The sequence below is a fragment of the Erythrolamprus reginae genome, chromosome 2 (assembly GCF_031021105.1).
Source record: "Erythrolamprus reginae isolate rEryReg1 chromosome 2, rEryReg1.hap1, whole genome shotgun sequence".
NCBI lineage: Eukaryota > Metazoa > Chordata > Lepidosauria > Squamata > Dipsadidae > Erythrolamprus > Erythrolamprus reginae.
This window is the reverse complement of record NC_091951.1, coordinates 336,025,770-336,050,768: the sequence shown is the minus strand read 5'-3', so window position 1 is coordinate 336,050,768 and position 24,999 is coordinate 336,025,770. Positions and strand designations below refer to the sequence as shown.

Genomic DNA, 24,999 nt, shown 5'->3' with positions numbered 1-24,999 from the left:
TATCATCATCATTATTATTATTATTAATTTATTAGATTTGTATGCCGCCCCACTCTGAAGACCCGGGGCAGCTCACAACAGCAGAAACAGTACAAATCCAAAATTAAAACAATTTGAAACCCATTAATATAAAAACAATCATACATCTCATACAAACCATACATAAAGCGGAAACGGCCCAGGGGAATCAATTTCCCCATGCCTGACGACAGAGGTGAGTTTTAAGGAGTTTGCGAAAGGCTGGTTGTTTTATTGTCCTTCCTTCTCTAGTAACTTAGTATGATCCTTGGTTACTTTTATTTATTTATTAATTGGATTTATACTTTTAAAGTAGGAAATAATTAAATACCATGTTTTTCTTTATAAGCTCTTTAATCATTTTAATCATTAGCTAGAACTGAACTTTTATAGCAATTAAGGGAAATTGAGCTACTTGCCTAATCTGTTATCATACTGAACCTTGTGGGTTCAGTACAAAACCTTAAAATGTTACTGTGCTCCTCAACAAATAACGCTATCTATCTTTTGTGGCTATTCAAATAACGTGACTTAATCAACTGAAGAAGAGTCCACGTACTTTTTGAAAACCTATCTTGGTCAGTAAGCTATTCCCACCCAGTCACATGACCTTTAAGCCACCCCTTTACATTTACATTTGTGTGTGTGTTTGTGTGTGTATGTTTCTGTCGAATCACGTTGGTATATCCAAATATGGGAGGGAGCATACAGTCTTCAGAGAGGGGCGGCATACAAATCTAATAAATTGAATTGAATTCCTTTCCGCCTCTTGGCCCCTCCAGGGGCCATATCCAAGGCAGTTAATTTTATACCCAACAAACTACACTGCTCAAAAAAATAAATAAAGGGAACACTTAAACAACATAGTATAACTCTAAGTAAATCAAACTTCTGTGAAATCAAACTGTCCAAGTAGGAATCAACACTAATTGACCATCAATTTCACATGCTGTTAAAGTATTCGAGCCGCCCCGAGTCTTCGGAGAGGGGCGGCATACAAATCTAATTAATAATAATAATAATAATAATAATAATAATAATAATAATAATAATAATAATTCTATGAGAATATTTCATTCATTCAGATCTAGGATGTGTTATTTGAGTGTTCTCTTTATTTTTTTGAGCAGTATATATTCTATATGTGTAACATATTTTTGTTGTTAATGAAAATGAAGGGAGACTAGTATAGATCTATTTCAAGATATTTAGCTAGCCATACCCTTACCGGGATTTGAATCTGGGCAGTCTGCCTATAACTCTTCCCTGGAACAAGCTGAGACAGGAGGAAAACCTGTGGCCTAGAGGTTAAATGTTACTGCTTTGTAGGCTGACAGAACCAGGTTCAAATCCCAGTAAGGGTATGGTGCACAGCTCCGGTAGGAAATACCAAGGTGCATGTACAGCTGTGTGCCCCCGACATGCCCGCCTATGAGATTTGCCTTCTGTGTAAGATTTTGGCGATTTTTGGCGATTTTTTGCTCCTGGACATCCACAGAGGCAAAAATATTGTTGAAAATTGCCAAAATCTCGCTCTTGCGCATGTCCTTGCGTGACATTTGGCTTGCTGCGTGCACTCCCACGACAACCTCTGATGGAGCTCCGATAATAGTAAGTTGAGCGGCCCATCACTGGACTCTAGTGCCTGTTTTTTCCCCTCCTGGAGGCTCGAGAAAAGATTCCGGACCCTGGGGGTGGGCAAAAATGCCCCCCATGGTGCAGGAGACTGAGTAGGCCATGCCCCTATGGCCACACCCACCCAGCAATCGAACAGTGAACCGGTTGCTAAAGTTTTTCAATTCTGGCCCTTGGGAGAGGAGAAGAGAGGTAAAGGCCTAAATGTATGGTGGTACCTCTACCTAAGAATGCCTCTACTTAAGAACTTTTCTAGATAAGAATCAGGTGTTCAAGATATTTTTGCCTCTTCTCAAGAACCATTTTCCACTTACAAACTCGAGCCTCCGAAACTATAACCGGAAAAGGCGGGGAGATGCCTCCATGGGGCCTCTCTATGAATCTCCTGGGAGGAAACAGAGCCAGAAAAGATGGGGAGAAGCCTCCGTGGGGCCTCTCTAGGAATCTCCTGGGAGGAAACAGGGCCTCCACCCTCCCTGTGGTTTCCCCAATCGCACACATTATTTGCTTTTACATTGATTCCTATGGGAAAAATTGCTTTTCTACTTAAGAACCTGGTCACAGAACAAATTAAGTTCATAAGTAGAGTTACCACTGCACTTTACCGTGCTGGAAATGCGCTGGAATAAGTGCTGTTCAGGCATGGTGTGACAATTGTTTTCTGCAAGAAATTATCGCAGTTCATAGTTTATATGAGGAAAAAGAGTGTTCTGGCATCAAAACTTATCAGCAAGTTAAAATTTCCTAACATTTTTTTACATTAAATGAAAATCATGTTTGTTAAAAAAATAAAATAAAACCAAACCGGTTTTTACTCCATAAATGACTATCTTACACATAAGTATCAGCTTAATTATTGTGAAGGGAGGCAGAAGCACAGAAGTATATCTATCTTTTTTTCAGGGAAGGTTAAATAGGTGCCATGCACATTTACATATTTTTATTATTTGAAGCTCCAAGGATATCTAGGGATGTCTCTCAAATGAGCTTACAAAAAAAAATTCAGAAAGAGAACAAAGGTAGCTTGCCAAGAACAAATGGCTTGTTTTATTTTTTTAAATGGAGTAAAAATAAATATAAATATATCTTATTTTTTTCTATTTACTCCTTTTCCCTTTTTCTTTTCTTTTTTTCTCTACCGAAATATTACTGATACACCCAATAATATTTCAACACACCTAGTCGTATTTCCTGATAACGTCTACAACTCATGCAGATTTCCCCTTTATTTTCCCCTATTTATTCAACATTTTTTAATATATACTTTCCGCAATATCTCATATAAACCCAATCTTATTTCTCTACTTTCTATAAATAAGTCTTTTACTACTCTTACTAATACTTATTATTCTTATGAGCTTTAATTAATATGATGAGATAGATAAATGAAATATTTATAGTAGTAAGATACAAATGTGAATATTGAAATGCTGTTTCATTTTGTTATATGTATTATGAAATATAATATCATGTGATATATACCCTCACCCATTTTGAATTTATGTACCCCCCCATTTTTTTCCCTTCCCCTCTTTTATCCCTTGTTAATAAATAAATTTTATTTTTTTAAATAAAATAAAATAAAGGTCATTGTTTTGCATGGTAATATTCTTGATCAAAGGTCGGTCATTCACAAAGCAAAACAAATGCTTTATGGATTTTCCATTTGGCAGCTGTTGGTTCAGCTGGTTAAAAAATGATTAATTAGCTTCATTTTATTACTTGTAGATAGGGGACCTGGCATTTGGCCCAACAAATATCCTATTCACTTTTCTCTTCTTCTTTTTTTTATAACTCACATCCTCCTTCTCTTCAGCTAAGCCTCTTCCCATTCCATTCTCCTGGGATATTGATTATCGTAAAGCGCTACACTCAATTTGCCAGCAAATTTGGAAAACTCAATAGTGGCCACAGGATTGGAAAAGGTCGGTTTACATTTCAATTCCAAAGAAGGGCAATGCCAAACTATCGCACCATTGCACTCATTTAAACATGCTGGCAAAGTTATGCTCAAAATCCTACAAGCCAGACTCCATCAGTGTATGGACTGAGAACTACCAGAAGTACGGGCAGGATTTTGAAGAGGCAGAGGAACTAGAGATCAAATTGCCAACATACACTGGGTCGTGGAGAAAGCTAGGGAGTTTTAGAAAAACATCTACTTTGGCAGAGTTTTGTGGCACATCTGACCAGCACACAAGTAAATTAACTTTAACAGGATTCGATTATGTATAAGAAACATCTTTATATACAATACCGTACAGCAGAATCCAGAAGTACAGAATCCATCCATCCATTATTATTATTATTTATTAGATTTGTATCCCGGCCCTCTCCGCAGACTCGGGGCGGCTCACAGCAGTAATAAAACAATATCTCCGGGACCACCTTCTGCCGCACGAATCCCAGCGACTGATTAGGTCCCACAGAGTTGGCCTTCTCCGGGTCCCGTCAACTAAACAATGCCGTTTGGCGGGACCCAGGGGAAGAGCCTTCTCTGTGGCGGCCCCGACCCTCTGGAACCAACTCCCCCCAGAGATTAGAACTGCCCCCACCCTCCTTGCCTTTTGTAAACTCCTTAAAACCCACCTTTGCCGTCAGGCATGGGGGAATTGAAACATCTCCCCCGGGCCTATACAGTTATGTATGGCAGTGTTTTTCAACCAGTGTGCCGTGGCACACTAGTGTGCCGCGAGACATGGTCAGGTGTGCCGCGAAGCTCAGAGAGAAAGAAAGCAAGAGAGAGAGAAAGCAAGAAAGAGAGAGAGAAAGAGAATGAGAGAGAAAGAAAGAAAGAGAGAGAGAACAAGAGAAAGAAAGAGAGAGAGAAAGAGAGAAAGAAAACAAGAGAGAGAGAAAGAGAGGGAGGGAAGGAGAGAGAGAGAAAGACATAGAGGGAGGGAGGGAGAGAGAAAGAGAGCAAAAAAGAGGAAGGAAGGAAGAGAAAGGAAGGAAGGAAGGAAGGAAGGGAGAGAAAGGGAGGGAGAAAAAAATTGTGTGAAGGGGAGGAAGAGAGAGAGAATTTTTTTTGTCCAAACTTTTTTTAGCCGCCCCCCCCCCCCCCGCTCAATGTGCCCCAGGGTTTCGTAAATGTAAAAAATGTGCCGCGGCTCAAAAAAGGTTGAAAATCACTGATGTATGGTATGCTTGCATGTATGTTTGCTTTTAACAATGGGGTTTTTAGTGTTTCTTTTAAATTATTAGATTTGTTATATATTGTTTATTATTGCTGTGAGCCGCCTCGAGTCTATGGAGAGGAGCAACATACAAATCTAATAAATAAAATAAATAAATAAATAATAAATAAATAGATATACAGTAGTAACAAATCTAATATTAAAAGTCTCAAGCAACAAATCTAATATTAAAAGTCTAAAAACCCATTATTTAAAAAGCATACACACAAACATACCATACATAAAACTACATAGGCAAGGGGAGATATCCATCCATTTCTATATGACTGTCTGCCTGCCTACACCATCTATCTATCATCTATCTCAGAGGTCCCCAACCTTTTTTGCACCAGGGACCGGCTTTAAGCTAGACCAGTTTTCCACGGCCCGGTGGGGGGGGGGGGCTTTGGTCAAATGGGGGTGGGGTTATGGAGGGGTGGAGCTTAGTGACGCAGCCCTCCACACTTCTCCACAGGGTGGGGAGAATCAGGAGGCTCCTTTGGCGGCTGGGGGCTGCCTGGCTTTGTGATTTTGGCTGGGGGGGGAGTTAGGAAGGTCCTACTTCTCCCCCCCCAGCCAAAAATTCAAAGCCTATCTGCTGGATACGGGCGATGAGTGGGACAGAGCGGCCCGGAAGCCTCTTGCAGCAGCTGCCACAGCCCCCGGCTTCGGCGCCGCTCGTCCCGCTCATCGCCCGTATCCAGCAGATAGGCTTTCAGTTTTTGGCTGGAGGGGGAGAAGTAGGACCTTCCTAACTCCCCCCCAGCCAAAATCACAAAGCCAGGCAGCCCCCAGCCGCCAAAGGAGCCTCCTGATTCTCCCCGCCCTGCCCGACGCCCCACCCTGTCCTGCATAATGTCCTCTTCCGGGAGGGCAGCGCCGCCGCGGACCGGCTGGAAAACCCCAACGGCCCGGTCCCGGTCCGCGGACTGGCAGTTGGGGACCTCTGACTATCTAACTTCTCTCTCTCCCACTCTCCCCCACTCTCCCCACCCTCCCCCTTCCCTCCCTCCCCCATTTCCTCTCTTCCTCCCTCCCTCCCTCCATCCTCTTGCTCCTGACAACTGCCTGGACAAGTCTCTTCAGTTTTCTTGGCAATATTTTCAGAAGTGGTTTCTCATTATTTCTTTCTAGAAGACAGGTGGCCTTTTATTATTTAATCTCAAATGAACATTGATTTGTGTATTGCATTTGCCATGTCTTGAGAGATCACTTTCTCGTGCACCACTTGGATCTCGAACCCAGGCTGTCAGCTTTCCAGATGACCAATTGATCAACCGGAAATGGATGGAAAATTGTGGGAGATACGCTAATATTTTAGACTCCAGTTAAACAGTACCTAGCAAATCTCTTTTTCCAGCTTTGCCCTAAGGGCTAGTTTAATGTTTACTTTGGGTGGAAACCATACAGAAACACAAATGGTCATTTTGTTAGACACAATCAGAAGAGAAAGCCCTGTCTTCAGAGGTGGGGAGCAGGCAGGACGGGGTGGAATGCAGCTCCACCGGCGGAAATGAAGCTGCATGCGCAGCTCTAGCTGACCGGTGGCAATCACTTCCTGGATTTTACCAGTCTCGGCTCTGCTCTCCTTTTTTCCCCTCCTGCTGCTGCTGCACGCGCCTCGTTTTTTTCTTCTTTCCTCCTTCCTGGCCTCAGACAAACTTTCCTATCTCCTGCCAGGTTCCCCTCCAGCCTCCTGAGTCTAGGAAGGAGGAAAGAGGAAAAAAGCGAGGAGCACAAAGCAGCAGCAGCAGCAGGGGAAAAAAGGAGAGTCGAACCGCGCCGTGCAAAAGCAGTCTGGGCTACAGTTTTCCCCTTGCGAAGCCCTCACTCTGCCTGCAGTTGATATGAAAAGGCATCGTGCAGCAATAATAACCTTGTGACTCTCCCTCGGCGTTCCGATATTTTTAAATCCCGTCCTCCTCCTCCTCCCCAGAAAGCGGCAGGGAGACCAGCCCCGGCAGGAGTTGCAGGGCATCCTTTTCCTCCCCCATCTTTTCTCAACAGCTGATCGGCATCTGTTCGCCTAACTCCCAGTCTGAGGCAGGGGGCAGCCCAGGAAGTAGAGCGCAGGAAACACGAAGCAAATTGTCACCTGGTGAGGTTGTAAGTCGAGGACTTAACAGTTCACTTGAACGATGATGATCATTCAAGCCACTCCCACCTGGTCACATGGCCAGCAAGCCACTCCTACACAGTCACATGACCATCAAGCCACACCCACAAGATAAGCCACACCCACAGTGTGGCAGTAAAAATTTTGGCTGCCCATTACTGCCTGTCTGGAACAAGTGTATATCATAAAACTGAGTGTTGCTTTAATGCAGTGAATTTCAAACTTGGCAACTTTATGTGGGACTTCAACTCCCAGAATTCCCCAGCCAGAAAATCTGAGTATGCTTCTGCATCTCTCCTTGGGCTCTGGCTGTTTGGCACTCTTTGCAGGCAAGCTGTTTAAATTATTGTGATTTTGTTGCTCTGTGTTGCTTCCTACATGCCTTTCTTGGCTTATAAAATGCAAAACCCCAATGTAAAGTCTTGGAACAGAATTCCTTGCTTTGAGTGCCTCTTTGGCTTGAGACAAGGCAATATTACCAATTCAGAACATCTGCACCGTCTTCTGTTACTTGGAAAATGTACAGCTGCCATGCTATTCATCAAAAGGTTGTTACCAAGAGAATGAAGAAACTCGGAGAGACAAATTGGCTCCTGAAAGTGAAATAATGCAGTTGTTGAGATTTATCTCACCTAATCCCTTCTCCTTTTCAAAACTGTGATTAGAGAAGCCACTGTGAAAATCTTGGGAATGCTCAGTTGTCACGATATTGGCATCTGGCTTGTCAGGAAATGAGATGATTTCAGCCCTAAAGGTTTGGGAGGCTAGAGAAATGAGGAATTAGGTTGAACTCAGTCTTGGGAGCCAGACATTGGCATTTAGTCATTCTTGTTACTTTGGCACCAGAATGAATTGCTTGTCTTCAATAAATTCTAGCAAGATACGTTATTTGACCGAATAATCCACTACAATATGCCCCCTAAAATCTGTCGGCCTTGCTGTTATAACATAATACAGTGGTACCTCTACCTAAGAATGCCTCTACTTATGAAATTATCTAGATAAGAACCGGGTGTTCAAGAATTTTTTGCCTTTTCTCAAGAACCATTTTCCACTTACAAACCCGAGCCTCTGAAATTGTAACTGGAAAAGGCAGGGAGAAGCCTCCATGGGGCCTCTCTAGGAATATCCTAGGAGAAAACAGGGCCGGAAAAGGTGGGGAGAAGCCTCAATAGGGCCTCTCTAGGAATATCCTGGGAGGAAACAGGGCCAGAAAAGGTGGGAAGAAGCCTCCGTGGGGCCTCTCTAGGAATCTCCTGGGAGGAAACAGGGCCAGAAAAGGTAGGGAGAAGCCTCCATGGGGCCTCTCTAGGAATCTCCTGGGAGGAAACAGGGCCAGAAAAGGTAGGGAGAAGACTCCGTGGGACCTCTCTAGGAATATCCTGGGAGGAAACAGGTCTGGAAAAGGTGGGGAGAAGCCTCCATGGGGCTTCTCTAGGAATCTCCTGGGAGGAAACAGGGTCAGAAAAGGCAGGGAGAAGCCTCCATGGGGCCTCTCTAGGAATCTCCTGGGAGGAAACAGGGCCAGAAAAGGTAGGGAGAAGCCTCCATGGGGCCTCTCTAGGAATTTCCTGGGAGGAAATAGGGCCGGAAAAGGCAGGTAGAAGCCTCTGTAGGGCTTTCTAGGACTCTCCTAGGAGGAAACAGGGCCTCCACCCTCCTTGTTGTTTCCCCAATCACACACATTATTTACTTTTACATTGATTCCTATGGGAAAAATTGCTTCTTCTTACAAATTTTTCTACTTAAGAACCTGGTCAAGGAACAAATTAAGTTTATAAGTAGAGCTACCACTGTATTAGAATAACAGAATTGGAAGGGATCTTATGGGTTTCTAGTCCAACCCAATGTTCTAGCTAGAAACCTTGTGCCATTTCAGACAAATCTGAATTCTGCAGAGTTCTGCGTAAAAAGGCATAAAAACAAAAATGAGGGCAAAAATTGTCAAAATCTTGCCTGCACAAAAGTCCTTGTGCAAGATATCGCTTTGGGCTCATGCGCAGAAGAGGAATCTCACGAGGGGGCGTGTGCACACATTTCGTCAGCCTCAGGATCCTGTACTGGTAGGAAAAAGTAAGTGGAGCCCTTCGCTTGTCTAAGGTTAACGTTTTGGGGTTTGGGGTGTGTGTGCATTCCAGACGTTGACCACTCTGTTGCTGAAGTCGTATTTTCTGCAATCGAGTTTGGAGCGGTTTACATTACGTTTTTTCTTTGAAGACATGTTGCTTCTCATCCAAGAAGCTTCTTCAGCTCTGACTGGATGGTGAGGGAGGGAAGATTTAAATTTGAGGACACAAACTCCCGGGTGTTGTGGTTGGCTCTGGGCCAGCTCCTGCAACGGGGAATTTGGATGAGTTTTCCGGAGAATCCTTGGGATCACAGAGATTTGTTTTATTGCCAGCAGACTCTGATAGTGAAGTTGATTCAGAGCCAAGGAGGAGAGGAATCAGACGGAGAGATGGGTGCAGCCAGCCCATCAGTCCGTGCTCCAATTAGTGAGACGTCAGAGTCAGAGGATCCACTTGTGGATGTCCGTGTACACAGACTCATGGCAAGAAGGGACCAGCTGCGTCATTTCAGAGGAAATTAGGTTAATGTGTTTGGGGATAAATTACGGGCGTTGGGGAGTGTACGTGTGGGCGTGTATCCATTGGAGAAAGACCATTGCTACTGTTTGATTTATTCCAGGACTTCTACTGACTTTTGGACCCTTCACAGTTAAATAACTCTTGTGGACTCATTGACGTGGGTGGCTGTGAAAGTTTCACAGCTGCTTTATCTGCTCATTTGTTTTGCTTTTTGCCACATTCAAGGACTCTTTCCGGGTGAGAGAAATTTGGCTCTTTTCAGAGTGTGTGCTCACAAATACTGTTTGGATAAACTTACTTTCTTTTCCTCTGTGACGGTGTGTGTTTGAACTGCATTCCAAACTCACTGGGGAGCTACTAGGGAAGGGCCCGGCATAACACCAGGTGGCCTCAATGATTCTCTAAAACAGGGGGGTCACCAGTGAAAGGCTACCAAACTTTTTACTACCACACTATGGGCGTGGCTTATGCAGGACGCCCTACATTTTCTTTCAACATCTTTCAGTGCAAATTGGGTGCTCTGGGGTGGAGCTCCATTTTCGCTACCCCACTGCGTCCACGCCCCTGTCCAGGCAGTAGCCCACCCCTGGGTGTCACACTATATATTATTAAGGGACACACCAGGGTTAAATAAATAGACCTTTATTACAGTCAAAGACCATCAATATAATAATAATAATAATAATAATAATAATAATAATAATAATAATAATTTAAAAACAGAACATCCAAGAACCGTTTCAGATTCTTAGAATCTAGACGTTTTAGTATCTCTTTGATCCTAGTAGCAGATTCTTGGGTGATAAATGTAGTCCTTGACTTACAGCAGTTCGTTAACCATCCAAAGTTGGTCGTCACCCAAGTCAACAAAGACATGCTAGGTGTTGAGGTTCTTGGACATCTGGAGACAAATGACTTACAAAATTCATCACTTTTGCCTGACCAACCAAAATTGACTCATTGTAAATATACAAAAGATGTATATATCTCGCTATGATGATGTGTTTGACCTTGGGAGGGGGGGAAGCAGGGTGGGCGGTGCCAGCTCAACATCACTCATGTCAGGGGTACTTTTGGTGGCCCGAGTACTCTGCCAGCGAAAATGGGCTCCCGAGTTCTGTTTTCGGCTGAGACGGCCTCCTGCAACCCTCTGCCAGCAAAAACGGACCATGAGCCTCCTTCATTGTTTTCAGGGTGGCCCTGAGAGCCAGATTTAAGCATCCCATGGGCTGGATTCATTCTATGGGCCTTGATTTTGACACCCTGTTCTAAAAGAATTCAAATGAAGCAACTGTCCGCAAGGAATATAAATCCTGCCATTCCCCACCATCCAGCCAGAGCTGAAGAAGCTTCTTGGATGCGAAGCAAAATGTCTTCAAACCCCGTTGCCCCTTGAAAAAGCACTGTTGGGCCATCCTTTTCATCTACTGTACAGCCTTTTGCCTCTTTGTTGCACAGTCTGGTGCCTCTGATTTCACCTTGGGAATTGTGCTTTTATCCGCTCCAAGGTTTCTAGGCAACTGCCTCCCCTGTGAATTCTTTTCTTAACAACTGCCAGCAGCCTCCCCCCATTCTGCCAATAAAAGGATGACATTTATAACAAGGAAATTTTTTTTTTGCCATTAATAAGGAAGCCTTTCAGATCTGACAGTTGCTCTGGAAAAATATTAATTGCCCTAATGAAATTAAACTGGCAGCAAAACCCGAACTTCCAAGCTTATGAGACAAAGCAACTCAGGGTTCTGATTCAAAGCATAAATGAACAGGCTCAAATATTATATTTTTGATACATTATACAAAGACCTAGCCCCTTTGAAAAAAAGCGATTGTACTGGGAAAGATGGAAAAGGGGGCAAAATGGATGCAGCAATTTCAACATTAATGTGGAGACGCTCCATTTCAGTTACAACAGATTAACGATTGGCAGACTTTAAGAACCAGGTTGGTTGAGAACCAGTTCATCTGGAAGATGTTTCTATGTGATTTCTAGTTATTGACACTTATTTGATAGCACATAATCAAATCCCAAACATGCAAAACTGTTAGGGCTCTCTCAAACAGTTGGGTTGAAATATATAAACCAACAATGTATGTATGAAGGTTTAACCGTGTTAATGTATATAGCTTTAACTGTATGCTATTTCTGATGGATTGATTGTGTTGCAAGCTGCCATAAGGGGGAGCTAGAGATCATGGTTCTATCTCTCTGATCTGCATTCTCTATCGGATATTCGCTCTCTGATATTCTCTCTCTGATATGCTTTATTAGACATTCTATTTTCTGTTATAGCTAAACTGTGTTTAAACCTGGTATCTGTTTACTGTTCATGGCAAAAACAATTGGTAAGAAGACTTTGTAATTTGATATTCTTTGAACTGTTATTCTGACTATTACATGCATGACCTGGATTGTTTATCGGACTGTACTATTACCTGTATGTCTAGCATAAGAGGAAGGGAGAAGTAATGAGGACATTCAGATGAATTTATCAAAAACATTGCAATGTCATTCTGTAATATATACTTGGTCCACATTTGTCTTATTCGTTAAATGTACATTGGGTTAAAGTTATACAAAATGTGGCTCAACTTTTGCTCAGGTTTGCTCAGCAAAGTGCCAACACTTTGCTAGGAGCCCTGTGTATAACATTTATTAATTGCGTGTTAAATAAAATTGAAAGTGACTTGATTGCTTTAAGAGAGCTGGGTTTTGGGTGTAACAGGTAAGATCAGAAGAGGAAACAGGAAGTGGGGAAATATTGAAAACGCCTTTAATGCTGCATATGTAATGAACAGATTGTATCCTTCTTCCTAAGGTAGTGGCAAAGTTACAAAGCACAAACATAATAGAAAATAATTTTTTATAGAATGCAACAAATGTTGAAATTCTAATCCCATTTCATCCCGAAATATTTATACATAATTTCACCAAGTGATACATTTCTTCAAAATATTCTCAACTGGTGTTGCAACAACTTGCAAAGTTTTATACACTTGTTATTGGAAAATACCTTTGATCTTGGTCTATGGAAAAATAGCTAACCAAATTGTGGAAGAAGGTTTTGATGCTCAAAATAAATTCTTATTTATAAAGTATATAGAAACATAGAAACATAGAAGTCTGACGGCAGAAAAAGACTTCATGGTCCATCTAGTCTGCCCTTATACTATTTTCTGTATTTTATCTTAGGATGGATACATGTTTATCCCAGGCATGTTTAAATTCAGTTACTGTGGATTTATCTACCACATCTGCTGGAAGTTTGTTCCAAGGATCTACTACTCTTTCAGTAAAATAATATTTTCTCATGTTGCTTTTGATCTATCCCCCAACTAACTTCAGATTGTGTCCCCTTGTTCTTGTGTTCACTTTCCTATTAAAAACACTTCCCTCCTGGACCTTATTTAACCCTTTAATATATTTAAATGTTTCAATCATGTCCCCCCTTTTCCTTCTGTCCTCCAGACTATACAGATTGAGTTCATTAAGTCTTTCCTGATATGTTTTATGCTTAAGACCTTCCACCATTCTTGTAGCCCGTCTTTGGACCCGTTCAATTTTGTCAATATCTTATGCGGAGGCAATTTCAGACTACAATTTCATACATGGGCGGTACTATATCCAAGTATCCGAGTTTATAATTTAATTTGACATATAATCTACATATTATTTACAGTATTTTACTAATGTATCATTTACTGTCAATTGTTTTTCTCTTTTCCTCTTATTGATCCCCCAGCTGTGTTAATCGGTAGACATCAGAGAGTTATTGTTAATGGCGAGTATTCTGAGCAGAGACGGGTTACAAGTGGTGTGCCACAAGGGTCTGTTCTGGGTCCTATTCTTTTTAATATGTTTGTGAGTGACAGAGGGGAAGGTTTGGTAGGGAAGGTTTGCTTATTTGCCCATGACTCTAAAGTGTGCAATAGGGTTGATATTCCTGGAGGCGTCTGTAATATGGTAAATGATTTAGCTTTACAAAAGCAATGGAAACTGCAGTTTAATGTTTCCAAATGTAAAATAATGCACTTGGAGAAAAGGAATCTTCAGTCTGAGTATTGTATTGGCAGTTCTGTGTTAGCAAAAACTTCAGAAGAGAAGGATTTAGGGATAGGGATTTCTGACAGTCTCAAAATGGGTGAACAGTGCAGTCAGGCGGTAGGGAAAGCAAGTAGGATGCTTGGCTGCATAGCTAAAGGTATAACAAGCAGGAAGAGGGAGATTATGATCCCGCTATATAGAGTGCTGGTGAGACCACATTTGGAATACAGTGATCCCTCGAGTTTCGCGATCTCGAGTTTCGCGAAACGCCATATCGCGAGTTTTCAACCCGGAAGTAAACTCCACCATCTGCGCATGCGTGCCCTTCCACGCATGCGTAGATGGTGGAGTTTCCCCGCCGGGCAGAGGCTTCCCTGGGTCTTCCCCCTCTTGCCATGGTAAGACAGCATCGGCACGAGCAACGGCGTGGGCGGGCGGGCGGCACGCGCGGGGAAACCCCACCTCCGCCTCCCAGCTGGGAAGCGGAGCCAGCAACAGCGTGGGCGGGCGGGCGGTGCGCGCGAGCCTGGGGACACCCTAACTCTGCTTCCCAGCGCGCGCGCGTTGCTGGGGAAAGCGCGCGCGCTTGGGGACTCCCTAGGTCCGCTCCCCAGCTGGGGAGGGAGTCCCCACCGCGCGCGCGTTGCTGGGGAATGCGCGCGCGCTTGGGGACTCCCTAGGTCCGCTCCCCAGCTGGGGAGGGAGTCCCCACCCCGCGCGCGTTGCTGCGGAATGCGCGCGCGCTTGGGGACTCCCTAGGTCCGCTCCCCAGCTGGGGAGGGAGTCCCCACCCCGCGCGCGTTGCTGGGGAAAGCGCGCGCGCTTGGGGACTCCCTAGGTCCGCTCCCCAGCTGGGGAGGGAGTCCCCACCCCGCGCGCGTTGCTGGGGAATGCGCGCGCGCTTGGGGACTCCCTAGGTCCGCTCCCCAGCTGGGGAGGGAGTCCCCACCCCGCGCGCGTTGCTGCGGAATGCGCGCGCGCTTGGGGACTCCCTAGGTCCGCTCCCCAGCTGGGGAGGGAGTCCCCACCCCGCGCGCGTTGCTGGGGAAAGCGCGCGCGCTTGGGGACTCCCTAGGTCCGCTCCCCAGCTGGGGAGCGGACCTAGGGAGTCCCCAAGCGCGCGCGCTTTCCCCAGCAACGCGCCACCCCAGGCGCGAGCAACGGGGTGGGCGGGCGAAGGGCGGCCGGCAGTGGAAGCAAAAACACCATCTGCGCACGCGCAGATGGTGTTTTTACTTCCGCACCGCTACTTCGCGAAAAATCGATCTTCGCGAGGGGTCCTGGAACGGAACCCTCGCGATGATCGAGGGATCACTGTACTGTGTTCAGTTCTGGAGACCTCACCTACAAAAAGATATTGACAAAATTGAACGGGTCCAAAGATGGTGGAAGGTCTTAAGCATCAGTCTGGAGGACAGAAGGAAAAGGGGGGACATGATCGAAACATTTAAATATGTTAAAGGGTTAAATAAGGTCCAGGAGGGAAGTGTTTTTAATAGGAAAGTGAACACAAGAACAAGGGGACACAAAGATCAGATGCAACATGAGAAAATATTATTTTACTGAAAGAGTAGTAGATGCTTGGAACAAACCTCCAGCAAACGTGGTTGATAAATCCGCAGTAACTGAATTTAAACAGGCCTGGGATAAACATAGATCCATCCTAAGATAAAATACAGAAAATAGTATAAGGGCAGACTAGATGGATCATGAGGTCTTTTTTTGCCGTCAGTCTTCTATGTTTCTATGTTTTAAAGTTCCATAGAGACATGTTTTGATGAGAAATTAGATAAGAAATGACTTACAGCATTTTAAGCTTTTAATGATGTATTAGAATATACTATATTTTAAATTTAGTATAGAGGCGGAGAGGGGCGGTATACAAATCCAATTAATAAAATAAATAAAATTTCAGTGGCAGAACATTCGGGCCGCCACAGGCATCCCAGACATAAGTGACAGGCATCCTGGCCACCCCCCCCCCCCGAAGTCAAGCACAACCCTGTTGCGGCCCTCAATGAAATAGAGTTGGACACCCCTGTTCTATAACATCAGCCGAAACACTGAGGGATTATTTTCACCACGTGCTATATACATATGACCAAATGACTTGGTCCAGATCTGAAAATAGCTCGTGCCAAAACACTAACCATTTTTAAAATAACTACAAGGGTACATCAAATTACACGGCCATCAAAAGGCCAATTAAAATTCCATTCCGTTCAAATTAAACCTTCAGTTCTCCCATTGGAGATACATAACGATAAGCCTGGCTGGGTATAAAGGCAGTTTCACATCGTGCATTACTCAGATGAACAACTATTAACTGGATCATGTTCAGAGGAAAGGGCGTTCCCACCCACCCTCTCTTTCTTTTGCATTGCTGCCAGAGGGAAATTTCACAGTATGAATTTGCAGGTAATTCTGACAATCACAGTATCATCTCCAGATTCTTTGATCAATTGTTCCTATGGTAGAAGCAACATCTGCTTTTTAAGAAAAGCCCCTTGAATGGTTCCCAAGACAAATATAAAGAACAAGCTAGAAGGAAGATGAAACTGCTTGCAAGGGGCGGAGAGGGGCGGCATACAAATCTAAATAATAAATAAATAAATAAACACACAAAAAAACCCACATTGATCATTGGTGGTTTTCTGTTTGGTTTTAGGTTTTTTTATATAGTTTGTCTATTTAGAAACATAGAAGATTGACGGCAGAAAAAGACCTCATGGTCCATCTAGTCTGCCCTTATACTATTTCCTGTATTTTATCTTAGGATGGATATAGGTTTATCCCAGGCATGTTTAAATTCAGTTACTGTGGATTTACCAACCACGTCTGCTGGAAGTTTGTTCCAAGCATCTACTACTCTTTCAGTAAAATAATATTTTCTCATGTTGCTTTTGATCTTTCCCCCAACTAACTTCAGATTGTGCCCCCTTGTTCTTGTGTTCACTTTCATATTAAAAACACTTCCCTCCTGAACCTTTTTTAACCCTTTAACATATTTAAATGTTTCGATCATGTCCCCCCTTTTCCTTCTGTCCTCCAGACTATACAGATTGAGTTCATTCAGTCTTTCCTGATAAATTTTATGATTAAGACCTTCCACCATTTTTGTAGCTCGTCTTTGGACCTGTTCAATTTCATCAATATCTTGCTGTAGGTGTGTTCTGTCTGGGTGCCCCCAGACTTCAACACCAACTGGAAAAAGCAGCCAGACACGCTGGTAAAAGCAAAAGCACTTTATAGTTTGAAAAATAAACACAGAGAAAAACCTGTTCTTCCCAACAGGCAGGCTATGAGACTTCACAGCAGAGTCCTGATGGCCAGACAATACAGCAGACTTCTTGCTGGCACACCCACCACTGTAGAGAATAAGACCCACACCTTTCCCCCCCAAGGTTTCAGTATTCAAAGTCACAAACCAGAATTCCAAGACGCCAAAGATCACAGCCAGGTCCCAGGACTCCCAAAGATAATACTCCACAAGCCAGGAAGGGTGGGTCTGCCTTTTCAGCCTTTCCAGAGAGCACCACACCCAAACCCAGCTGTTGCCTCTTTAGTGCTGAAAGTACCTGGCTAATTGTCCCCTTCGTTGTGTTGCTCTTCTCTGCCGGAGATCGATTATTGCTTGTGCATTTTCATCTAAGGAATCCAGGCTGCTTGCTGGGGAGGACTCCCTCTGGGGGGACTCTGGCTGTCCTCTCTCTCCCTCAGCCTGAGATTCCTCCTCCCCGTCTGCCTGAACCTCCTGTTCCTCATCCTCCCCTTCTGAGCAGGAAGCCGGCAGAGGATCAGCCGTTCCCTGAGGGGCCTCAGACGGAATCACAACAAGGTGAGGTCTCCAGAACTGAACACAGTATTCCAAATGTGGTCTCACCAGCACTTTATACAGCGGGATCACAATCATCCTCTTCCTGCTTGTTATACCTCTAGCTATGCAGCCAAGCATTCTACTTGCTATCCCTACCACCTGACTGCACTGCATTTGCAGCTTTACAATGAGGCACTGCAAATTGTTATTTTTACAAAAAAGGATGCCGCAGCGGCGCTGCAAGCATAGGACGGTCCTTTCATGTAAAAATAAACATTGTTATTTTTACGAGAAAGGACACCGCAGCGGCGCTACAAGCAAAGGGCGGTCCTTTCATGTAAATATAAACATGTTTATTTTTACATGAAAGGACCGCCCTTTGCTTGCAGCGCCGCTGCGGCGTCCTTTTTCGTAAAAATAACTGTTTATTTTTACGTGAAGACCTCCCTTTGAAGGAGCTGGGGAATCCCTCCCATGAAGAGATTCCGGGGGCGGAGCCTTGACGTCATCAGCAGGTTGCTAAGGACGCCAAGGTGGTCACTTCCTGGATTCCATGGAATCCAGGAAGTAATCACCTTGGCGTCCTTAGCAACCTGCCGGTGACGTCAAGGCTCCGAACGCCAAACGCGACCCCGAACTTTGCCCGAAGTTTAAAAAAAAATTGGGTTTGGGTTCAGCATATCAAACATCACAAAATTCGGTACGGACCCGAATTCTGCGGGTTCGGTTCGCCCATCACTAGTCAGAATCTGCTGAATCCCACCTCTGAGTATGGGTGAAAATTTTCAGGCTGAGCCCTGCTGACAAAAAGGTTAGCTTCCCAGAAGTGATTTCTGTTACCTACTTCTATTCCCAACCTAGCCTACATCACTGGCATTTCCTGGTGGTCTCCCATCCAGTATGACCCAGGTTTCACTTTTGAACATAGATAAGATCAACCAGATACTGTCACTTTCTGCAGCTCTCCAGATTTAAGCACATGCTTAAATAACAACATTGTATTTGTTGTCAACTATTGTTAATCCTACATTGACCATTTTAATTTATTATTTATTTATTTTTATTTATTTATTTATTTATTTATTTATTGGATTTGTATGCTGCTCCTCTCCTACATTAAAGATCCAGTAGTATGAAATATAGAAGGAAAACAGACGGGAGAGAAAAGTACAAAAGGTGTAAACTTGGGATATTTGTTTATGGCATTTTGGACAAGAAATGTATAATTATGTATGTTTTGATACTATGATATAGATATGGATGCTTTTGTAAAGATGATGGGAAAAAATTAAAAAGGAAATTCCAGAAATATGAAATAAAGTTTCCAATGCCCAACTTTATCCCTCTATTTCTAAAAACAGAAATGTTTGGGACTATTTAAAAGGACATCAGTTGCTCATGGGTCCCAGAAGCCAGATCATTGGATAGTCATTTTGAAAGCATCAAGCTTCAGGATCACAACATATTTCCATTGCTCAGAGAGTGAGTAGGAAGCATACAAGCCCTCCCACGTCACCCGTTTCAGAGTCATTTTGCTGACAGGCCTACCATGACAAATTGACATTTCTTCAGCTTGCCCAAAGGTCAGTGGTGTCGGTGAAGGGTTGATGCAATCTGTGAACGGGCAGAGTTTCAAGGCAGGAGATGAAGAAAACAACCAAGCGGGTTCTTTATGTGCCATAATGTTCTCATAGTTCCCTTCCATTGTATCAGTTCAAGAGTTTGCCCCCACATTTTTTATATTTATTTATTTGTTTGTTTGTTTGTTTGTTTGTTTTGTCAAATACATATTGGTAGTATACAAAGATATAACAATGTTTATATACATGATACTAATAAGTGAGAAACGTAAGGACAAGGGATGGAAGGCACGCTGGTGCATTTATGCACGCCCCTTACTGACCTCTTAGGAATCAGGTGAGGTCAACAGTGGATAGTCTAAGGGTAAAGTTTTGGGGGGGTAGGTGATGATACTACAGAATCAGGTAGTGAGTTCCATGCATTAACTACTCAGTTACTAATATGGTTACTCGCATTTCCTGCAGTCAAGTTGGAGCGGTGCTGGTGTGTTGTGGTTGAAGCTGAAGTAGTCATTGACAGGAGGGACATTGTAGCAGATGATTTTATGGGCTATGCTTAAGTCATGTTTAAGGTGATGTAGTTCTAAGCTTTCTAAACCTAGGATTGTAAGTCTAGCTGCGTAGAGTATTCTGTTGCAAGTGGAGGAGTAGAGGGCTCTTCTAGTAAAGTATCTCTGGATATTTTCTAGAGTGTTTATGTCCGAAATGTGGTGTGGGTCCCAGACAGATGAGCTGTAGTGAAGTATTGGTCTGGCGAAAGTTTTGTATGCCCTGGTTAGTAGTGTGAGATTACCGGAGCAGAAGCTACGTGGTATTAGATTAACAACTCTTGAGATCTTTTTGGGAATGTAGTTGCAATGGGCTTTGGCACTTAGGTCATTTGATATGAGCATTCCAAGGTCTTTTACAGAGTGAGAGTTGTCTGGCCAATGTTTGGACAGAGGTTGTTTGTCAATCAGTGATGGGCTCCTAAGGGTACAGTCTGGTACACAGAATTGGTAGAGAAAAATTGGTCAGGTACACAGAACCGGTAGAAAAATTGTGATTTTTTTAATTTTCCCTTCTGGGCTCTAGGTATGTTTTTCCTATTGCATAAATGAGGTTGAATGTGTATAACTTTAGAAGAACTGTAAGTGCATGTGTGTGTGTACAGTTTATAGTAGATAATGTATATTTTTGTGTGCCTGTGTTTCTGCCATATGTATGTACATATATGGCATATATACATAGAATTAAGTGGTACCTCTACTTACAAACGCCTCTACCTATGAAATTTTCAAGATACGAACTGTGTGTTCAAGATATTTTTGCCTCTACTTGTGAACCATTTTCTACTTACAAACCCTCGCTTCTCTCTCGGCTGTTGCCGCCGCTGCGGACAGCGGCCAAAACGGCGCACATCAGAGGAGCTCTCCCCAAATCGCTCCCAAAATCACCCCTCCAAAAGCTTCCTACACCACCCCAAATCGCTCCCAAAATCACCCCTCCAAAAGCTTCCTACGCCACCCCAAATCAAGGTCCTAACGAAGGCAAATGGATTGAAGAAAGGCAGCAAGGAGAATCGAGGCATTTTGAAAGGAGAGGTGATTTTGGAAGACTTTGTGAGCGATTTGGGGTGGCATAGGAAGCTTTTGGAGGGGTGATTTGGGGAGTGATTTGGGGTGGCATAGGCAGCATCTGTAGGGGTGATTTTGGGAGCGGTTTGGGGTGGCGTAGGAAGCTTTTGGAGGGGTGATTTTGGGAGCGGTTTGGGGTGGCATAGGAAGCATCTGGAGGGGTGATTTTAGGAGCGGTTTGGGGTGGAGTAGGAAGCATCTGGAGGGGTGATTTTGGAAGCAATTTTGGGCAGCATAAGAAGCTTTTGGAGGGGTGATTTTGGAGGCAATTTGGGCAGCGTTAGTCTTTGTTAGGACCTCCATTCCTTGCTTCTTCTCATTGTCCATCTCCACTCTGTTAGCCTTCACTTTGTCCGCCCGCCTTTTTTTTTTAAACCTTAAAGTTTGGATTTTTCTAATTTATTTGCATGCATTATTCGCTTTTATATTGATTCCTATGGGAAAAATTGCCTGTTCTTATGAACTTTTCTACTTACAAACCTGGTCATGGAACGAATTAAGTTTGTAAGTAGAGGTATCATTGTATTATGGTATAAACTAGCAAAGGAAGTCCTAGTAGCATATGGTATAATTTTTGTGGATCTGCACATATACTACACTAACTATACACCATGACATCCTAACATATACACTATGACATCCTAGGTTCTTGGAAAGAAGCAAGGGTGGGCTGCTGCCCAGACGGCGGGGGGACACGCAGTGGGGTAGCAAAAACGGAGCTCCCCCCAGAGCACCCAATTTGCACTGAAATATGTTGAAAGAAAAGCCATGCCCACAGCGTGGTAGTAAAAACTTTGGTAGCCCTTCACTGGAAAGAAGTCAATGCGAATGAAGGTCAACACCAACTAAACAACTAACAGTAGCTATTGTACATTCTTGTGTATAATAATAATGATTTCTAATGTGCTTTTATGTTAGCTTTTCTTGTACAATCGCCACAACACAAAGTGTACTCAAGATCCAAATGTCAAAATTTTCCAGAGCAATTATAATTTCATGGCAAACTTAATTCTCTTGTTCACACTCCCCCATCACCTTAAAAAAATAAAGAGTAGCAAGGAATGTAGAAAGTCAAGTTTGCTAAGTTGACACAGACTTGGCACTGTAGCTGGTCCAAATGTGATATTCACAGAGTGGGAAAAAATGGAAAGAATATGTGTCATCAGATGGCAAGAGAAGGTGAAAGCTGTTCACTACCACCACCACTCCCAATACTATCTTGTTCCTCTTCTGTACAATTTCTCTTTTATTTTCTGTCTCTCTGCATTAAAAAAACAACACCATGAATGAAGTTGACGAGGACATTTTCCAGGTTTTTTGTCTGCTGAGCTTGCAAAAATAATAATAGTAATGCAACATGCATGTAGAAAATGATTGCTGGGCCTGGCTGCTATTTATCTTATTTCTTTCATTTTTAAATTGCAACAATACCTTTATGTGCATTATTTATACTAAGATAGATCAGTAGTCCAGTATGCCTTAGCTTAGCTAAATCATTCAAGATTGTTCAAAGGACCATGAAAATTTAGGAATGGGAAACCAGGCATGTATTGTTTATGTATGGTATGTGGTGTGCATGTTTTTTAAATCATGGTTTTTTAGTTTTAATTATTAGATTTGTATTGTACATTGTTTTTCTATTACTGCTGTGAGCCACCCCGAGTCTACGGACAGGGGCGGCATACAAATTTAATAAATAAATAAATAAACATGGTGCACCACAGTCACTGTGCTGGAGTGTTTGCATAGTTTCTGTGCTCGGCCCCTCTCGGTATGAGGTCGGGATCTGCTCCAGTGCGAGGATGAAAGAGCTCACCACGTCTGCTGGGACTCCTCCGGTTCCTGCTTTCCTCATAATTTATCAGGAAAGCAGGAACCGGAGGAATCCCAGCAGATGCGATGAGCTCTTTCATCCTCACACTGGAGTGGACACCGACCTCCGTGGACCGGTCACAGTCAGCGGGAGGGCCACAGACAGTGGGTGGGCCGGATGCCGCCCGCGGGCTGCCCCTTGCCCGGGTCTACACTAGACTCTAGCCCCCTGGCCAAAGAATGTATTGTAAGATAGTTGATTGAATGGGAATGAGAGGTTTTTAAATGGTTTTAGGGTTTAGATTAATTAATTCAAACTAATTGGATTTAGGATGCTATATTGTTCCTTTGTATGTTGTAAGCCGCCCCGAGTCCTTGGAGAGAGGCGGCATATAAATCCAATAAATAAACAATAAGCCTCTTTTCTCTAAACTCTTCCTAATTCCAAAGCAATAAGGAGTTCATTCTGCCCGGAGTTGAGAAGGAAAAAGCCACCGCTTCAATAAAGGACATTGAATAGATTCAATATCAGATTTCTCTTTCCAGCTGCCTACTGGTCCCCCTTAGTACCACTTGCTATTATCAGGATTCTTCCACGCCTGCCCTCTTTCTATAATTAGGACGGCAGCTATGGTTAATCTGGGCCATTTTTCAAAACCAGATTTCCTCAACAGCAGTAGCTGTCAATCAGCAGCTTGAATGGCTCGCATTCTTTCAGGACATGTTGGAATCAAGTGCATTGAAGTCCCTGGAGTTGCATCTTCCCAAAGAGAGGTTACAGAAATAAACATTTCCTTACCTTCGCCATAGCATTTTCCTCTGCTGCTTGACTTCCTTCTAACAGACCAGTAGTAATCCATTTGCCTACTGACCGGTCTCTTTGTTTAGTTCCTTGGCCATGAAATGGAGCATCCTTGTCTGCAACATTGGCTAACTCCAAGGTGGTCTCTCTTTGTCCGTGAAGCGACATGTCTGAACCTAGGTGATTTGTTTCCCTCTGAACTTTATGAAGTTTGGAGTTGTCAAGCAATTTAGGGGGTAGCGCCTTTAAAGGATCTTCTAAAGAATACCCCCGCATAGTTTTCTTTCCCACCTGCAATACTCGCTGAGACTTGATTTCCCCTGAGAAGTTTTTGCATTCGGCTGCATCTTGTTTGCCTGAAGAAACACCTAAGTGTCGTGAAGGCGACTTCATTGCTGAAGTTCCATTTCCGATGCCTTGCGATCTGAGAGCAGAGACCGGACAACTTGAGCAACTGTTGCTATGATTTTCTTCTCCCGTCTTGGAGTAATTATTTTTGATCACCGGTTGTTTCTGCTTTCCTTTGGTTTTCATACCAAGATTCATGCTCTGCTGTGTTCCAACGGTAAGAGTCATTCCTCTTTGCAAATGTGATGGTCTGTACGCCGTCAAGTTGCTCCTGACAGCTACCTCTTTGGACTTTGACGGATGTCTACTGAAGCCAATGGTGGTCTCCAAAGGCATAGTGTTATCTGATACTCCAAACAGGCGAGGCATGTCAATGAGGAAGTAAGAACACCCATCACAATCGGTGCTTGGAATTATCTCATCCTCGTCGTCATCGCTTTCCAGCAGAAACTTCAGCTTGGCTTCCCAGTCCTCGTGGATCTCCTCCGTCGTCACACCAGAAGATTCAGTATCTACAAGGAAATCATTCTGGAAGCCCTCAGTGACTTCATTGAAGTTTCCATCCAGGTGAGGCTCAATGCCATTATCCGCCGTAAAAGAAGAATTGTCTGCTAAGTAGAACTTATCTTCTATAGGGTTCCTTGTGGGACTCCCAGACAGCATGTCCTTTTTTACAACTTTGCAGAGGCTACCCACTTCACATGCCTTGGCATATTCGGTGGTTTGACAAGCAGTTAAGACTTTAGCATTCAAGCAACAGCTGTCCGTGCACTCAGAAATCTGACTTGCTAGCGTGGAATCTACTTGGGAGCTGTCAAATCCATCTACCTTGCCTTCAATACAATTCCAACATTCTTCGACACCATCATAAATAAAAAGACCAGAGACATTTTGGGTTGCACCCGGAATAAAATTGTCATTTCTCTTCAGAGAGGGTACATGGTTAATTTCCATTTTTTTCCCCTTCAAGAAATTAGTGGGTTTTTTAATAATGATTTTCTATTGTAGGAAAAGTGTCACGTTTACAGAAGACGGTTGTTTCGATGATTTTCTTCATTCATAGTCCAACGGATTCTGGATCTGGGAAATTTAATTAGAAGAACCATGGGTTAGTCACAAGCATTTTGTAAGAGATAATGCTTTTATCGTTTGTGCACCTTTATTTCAGTTTTCTATATGGTGACTATAGCCAAGCTAGATTTGATATTCTTCAAATTCTCTTGAAGTCAGTTTAAGAAAGCTGAAGAACCATTTTTTCTAGCCAAACACACCAACTTGATATTTGCACACCTTTAGTTTTTAAAACACATACAACATTAAGTTATTCTTTACTATTAGATTAATAGGCCCTCCAATTCCATCCATGTAATAGTAATATCAAACACTTAATATACATTAATTTAACAGAGGAATACTTTAATGTAGGACTGAGGTTTTCCATAGAATAGA

The 24,999-nt window shown here is 43.2% G+C and overlaps 1 protein-coding gene across 1 annotated transcript in view; it reads right to left on the bottom strand.

Annotated features, from left to right (window-relative positions):
• The window catches only part of ALPK2 (alpha kinase 2), a 91,723-nt gene extending 67,138 nt beyond the window's left edge, over positions 1-24,585 (bottom strand). Inside the window, exon 1 of the mRNA XM_070743509.1 lies at positions 23,200-24,585. Coding sequence (XP_070599610.1) covers positions 23,200-24,504 — 1,305 coding nt within the window. The 5' untranslated portion in view covers positions 24,505-24,585. The remainder of the gene's footprint in view (positions 1-23,199) is intronic.
• Between the last annotated feature and the right edge of the window lie 414 nt (positions 24,586-24,999).